General features: G+C 34.5%; 1 protein-coding gene and 1 long non-coding RNA gene across 2 annotated transcripts in view; one reads left to right on the forward strand and one right to left on the reverse strand.

Moving 5' to 3' along the window:
• LOC137624895 (uncharacterized) overlaps positions 1-5,000 on the reverse strand; it is a 227,285-nt gene that overhangs the window by 212,274 nt on the left and 10,011 nt on the right. The window lies entirely within an intron of this gene.
• The window catches only part of LOC137624893 (carboxypeptidase B-like), a 57,216-nt gene that overhangs the window by 45,033 nt on the left and 7,183 nt on the right, over positions 1-5,000 (forward strand). The window contains exons 7-9 of the mRNA XM_068355831.1: positions 817-962; positions 1,208-1,292; positions 3,556-3,671. Coding sequence (XP_068211932.1) covers positions 817-962; positions 1,208-1,292; positions 3,556-3,671 — 347 coding nt within the window. The remainder of the gene's footprint in view (positions 1-816; positions 963-1,207; positions 1,293-3,555; positions 3,672-5,000) is intronic.

Here is a 5,000-nt window from a genome sequence, read left to right on the forward strand (position 1 = left end):
CTGCCTAGCCTACATACCCTCTCGGCGAGCGCTCCCACCAATCAGAGCCCAGCTCCCAGAGGACAAGATGGTGACTCAACACCCAGTAGTGAGTGGGATGGCAGTCTGACTGTACTACAGCCTCTCTCAGCGAGCAGCTTAGCCAATGAGGATCAGCCATTCTATTTGCTCCGCTCGAGGTAGCCAATGAAAAATTCGCTGCCTCTCTGACTAAGCCAGAATTGCCATATATAAGGACGTAGCTCTCATCGTTTCCAGCACTGAAGCCTGAGGAAGGGAGACAGCACTCCCAAACCGCATAGCTTGTTCTCTGAATACTTTCACCTGAATTGTGAATTTTACCTGAATTGTGAATCTTGCCTAATTTGTGAATTTTATATTAAAACCTTGACTCGCTAATTATTCCTGAATTTCACTACCCACCATGAAGGATGAATTTTGTTCAGTTACTGGCTGTATGCAGTAGTCCTGAAAAGAAGATAATTAGAGCCATCTAGAAGACGGAGTATAAGATTAATGCAACTGAGGCAGCCATTATTTTCAACAACACATTATTATTATTATTGTTATAACTTAATATTTATTCTAGAACTAAATTTAGATAAAAATGTGTTAAATAGAGATCGAATTGTGTTTGAACCACGAAGGGTATGCTACTTTAAAGGGTTAAGCAAGGATTTGGTCAAAGTTCCTTGTCTGCTCATGAAATAAACATATGAGAAAAATATGCACAGGCACTAGGCTTACATTTTTACAAGGTTCCCACAAAAACTTTTTGTACCATTTCAATTTCATGAATGCTTGTTTGATTTTCAGGTATACATGCTCGGGAATGGGTTAGCCCACATTCTGCGCTGTATGTTATTCAAAATCTTCTTACTGCTACAAGTTTTACAGAGAACATTGAATGGCAAATAATACCCATGCTTAATCCGGATGGATATGTTTATACTTGGGAAAGTGTAAGTTGAGCTGATAATTCATTAAAGTTTTTTCCTTTGAATTTTTTCCATACTATAAGAAATTGCTTTGTTAATTGAACTATATTTTGACAGTGCTCTTTTTTTTATTTATTTTTTTTTTTTTTGCAAGACATCATTTCAAGAAATTTTGACTGGTGATTCATGTACAGCTTCTCAAAAATTATAAAACATTTGGATTTATACACATTTGTCAGTTTTGATAATTCCAATCTTTCATCAATCAGAATCGTCTATGGCGCAAGAACAGGGCATCTCATTCCACATGTCCTGGTGTTGACCTCAACAGAAATTTTGTATATCAATGGGGAGGTAAGACTCTTCTATAATCTTAGCTTGAGAATTCTTTATGTACAGTCCTTAGAGTTGGTGGTGTAGGCATAAAGGAAAGAGCAATAGAATTGCATGTTGGGTAAAAAACAACTGAGGTTGCAAGAGGTAGAGATAATTTGCAGTTGCATTGATTCAGTGTTCTAGTAGAATGATTTTACATCCAAGGATAAAACTGACATGAGGCCTAAAGAGAATGAAGTCTTGTATCATGGGAACTAGTACTTATAAGAGGCAACTAAATAATGTGAGAGTGGAAAAGTTTGAGTGCAGTTGAGAACTTTTTGCTGTAGTTTGATGTTGTAAGGAGGACGATAAAAAGATTAAAAAATCAAAAGGTTGTGATTGAATCACAATTGAGATGCAACTATGTGGTGGCAGTTTGAATGACCAGGGTAAATTAGGTCTAGATTAGTTTAGAAAAGGGCCTAAGTGAATAAATGATTACATGTCGTGGGCACATTGTAAATATCATGGAATAAATTTTCTCTTAAAAGTACCCCCAGAAAAAAAGTTACTTTTACCCCCAACCCTCAAGATGTTGATAACAACGAAAACATCTGATATATCTTTTATCTGGAGGTTTGTTGAAATAACATGAACATTGATAGGAAGGTCTTAGACAAGGTGAAGCGGGGGAGAATTATACTAAAATGAAGCAATTTATGACTGCTTAAAATGATAGATTATATATACTTACAACTGCCGGATCCCAAAAATCTTCTTTGATAGTAAAATCAAACAAGATTTTATACCTGCAAATAAGTGTCTCCTGTACAATTTTTATGATCAATGTCCTTTAAATACCTTGCCATATATCAATTACACTTTTCTAGAGTATTTGCAAAGATTACATATCTCTGTAAAGGGGACTCGGCAAGCGAACACGACTGTCGGGAAGCACAACTATCACTGCTGTGACAGGAGCCAGAATAACAAGAAGGATCACAAATAATGATTTGGGTCTGCCAACTGAATCATTGAACCGATGAAAATTAAACCAGCAAATATTAAAAGCCAGCTGTATTTGTTGAGAAAGATTGAAAACATTCATCATAAATCTAATAAAAGATTTGCTTTGTATAATAATGATATACACGTAATTACCAATAGTCCAGCTGTTTCCACTGCATGCATACTCTTATTACTCTCTTAATAAAGTACCTGTTTCATAGTTCGTTATGTCCCTTAGGGCCTAGGTAATCTAAATAGCCAATCTCAAAGCAACATGATGGCTCTACTCCCTTCATTTAGCTTTTGCTCCTTTTAAACATTTAAGGCATTAGAAACCCTTTATGATGATGATGATTATCATTATTATTATTATTATTATTATTATCATTATTATTATTATTGATTATCAATCATTAATCATTAATCATTATTATTATTATTATTATTATTATTATCATTAATTGCTAAGCTACAACCCTAGTTGGAAAAGCAGAATGATATAAGCCCAGTGGCTCCAACAGGGAAAATAGCCCAGTGAGGAAAGGAAACAAGGAAAAATAAAATATTCTAAGAACAGTAGCATTAAAATAAATATCTCCTATATAAACTATAAAAAAAATTAACAAAACAAGAGGAAGAAAAATAAGATAGTATAGTGTGCCCGAGTGTACCCTCAAGCAAGAGAATTCTAACCCAAAACAATAGAAGACCATGGTACAGAGGTTATGGCACTACCCAAGACTAGAGAACAATGGTTTGATTTTGGAGTGTTCTTCTCCTAGAAGAGCTGCTTACCATAGCTAGAGTCCCTTCTACCCTTGCCAAAAGGAAAGTGACCACTGAACAATTACAGTGCAGTAGTTAACCCCTTGGGTGAAGAAGAATTGTCTGGTAATCTCAGTGCTGTCAGGTGTACGAGGACAGGGGAGAATAGGTCAAAAATAGGCCATACTATTGTGTGTGTGTGTGTGTGTGTGTGTGTGTGTGTGTGTGTGTGTGTGTGTGTGTGTGTGTGTGTGTGGGCAAAGAAAAAGTGAACCTTAGCTAGAGAAAAGGATCCAATGGAGCACTGTCTGGCCAGTCAAAGGACCACATAACTCTCTAGCGGTAGTACCTCAACAGGTGGCTGGTGCCCTGGCCAACCTACTATCTGGTAACTCAATATAAATTCTGCTGTATGGAACATATTTTGCCCTAAGATGTTTTACATTTAATACATAGTATTTTGATAAAATATCATTTCTTATAAAGTAGTAACTTTTAATTTAACGATTTTATTCTCTTTTTGAAGGCATTGGTACAAGTGATAACCCTTGCAGTGATATCTACAAGGGACCTTCAGCATTTAGCGAACCAGAAAGCCAAGCTCTCAGAGATACCATGTTGCCCTTGGATGGAAAAGTTAAGGTATAGTAGCATTCATATTTGATATGATAAAACCAGTTTTGGCCTTGATGTCCCCAGACAGGCCAATTCTAAAGTCTTAAAATAAAAAATAAATTAAAAATATGGACTAAAGTCAGCAAGTAACTTCCTTATTCACCTTATCATTGTCTCTAGGTTATTTTCTTTAGATAGAGATATGTCCAGCCTTGCTTCATAAGTTTTGAAAATGCATTATCGGTTATTCTAAATAATTATCTTTTTAATTTTTAACTCTTGCATACATTTATAATTTTTTTTCATCATAACAAGTACTCCATTTAAAAAAAAAATTCATATAGGTAGCTATCTTGCTGAATTATTTTAAGGGGTCCGGCCAGTATTCCAGCATATGGGGGTATACAACGAAAAATGCAAAATCCTGAAAAAATTCATAGAACTTTGTATAGCAATGAAAATGCGTTTACGAAATATTTTGTCAAAATTCCTCTTACTTTCATAATTACAAGGTAATTAGTAAAATCAACTCAATAAGCTAAAAACATTGATCTCTACAAGAATATGCAATATTTCTTCTGTTATCGTAAATTTTGATAATCATTAGACTTTAATATAAAACAAATTGTGAGCAATGGCATCTGTATGGATTCTATGAGTCACAAGACAGGAAGTTATTTTTACACTCTTCAGTGCTAGCACAAACCTCAGAGAGGGTACACGTTTGAGTTCGACCTCTGACATTTGCTCACTTTTACATCTGTTTTTCTTGGTTTCGGCAAGAATTTCATCATGCCAAAGAGGAAAAGACAATTTCAACATCTTGCTAACACAAGGGAGAAAAAAATTTGCTCTGATTAGAGTTTAGAAGTGGGTAATATCGGCAATATTAGCGGAGTTAGTGAAGGAGCGTGTTGTGGATGAAGGAGAAACAAGGAGTCTAAAAAGCAAGATATAGAGCAAGGGGATCTTCATTTATGATTAAATTATGATAAATAACATTGTTTTGATTTACAAATATCCAAAAAGAAACATCAAATTCCTGATAATCATGATTTATTAATATTATCTTTGTAAAAATATGAAAATAAACTTTGAATGCCTGTACCTCAAAACTACACTTATTGACCTTCAAATTCTATCTTCTCCCTTAGATTCGAAGATATAGCATGGACATTTGGTATATAACTTAGAAAGACATTATTGAACAATCAAATAGGGCCCTTTTTCCAATTCTTTTTCATATTCTTTTTTTCTTAGTTTTTTCCCTGATTTACAGGGTTTATTTTTTTACCATGATGAAAAAAATTCCTATCTAGCAAAAAATGACTTTTAGAAAAAAAAACTATTTCATTG

Source organism: Palaemon carinicauda, chromosome 31 (genome assembly GCF_036898095.1).
Source record: "Palaemon carinicauda isolate YSFRI2023 chromosome 31, ASM3689809v2, whole genome shotgun sequence".
NCBI classification, from domain to species: Eukaryota; Metazoa; Arthropoda; class Malacostraca; order Decapoda; family Palaemonidae; genus Palaemon; species Palaemon carinicauda.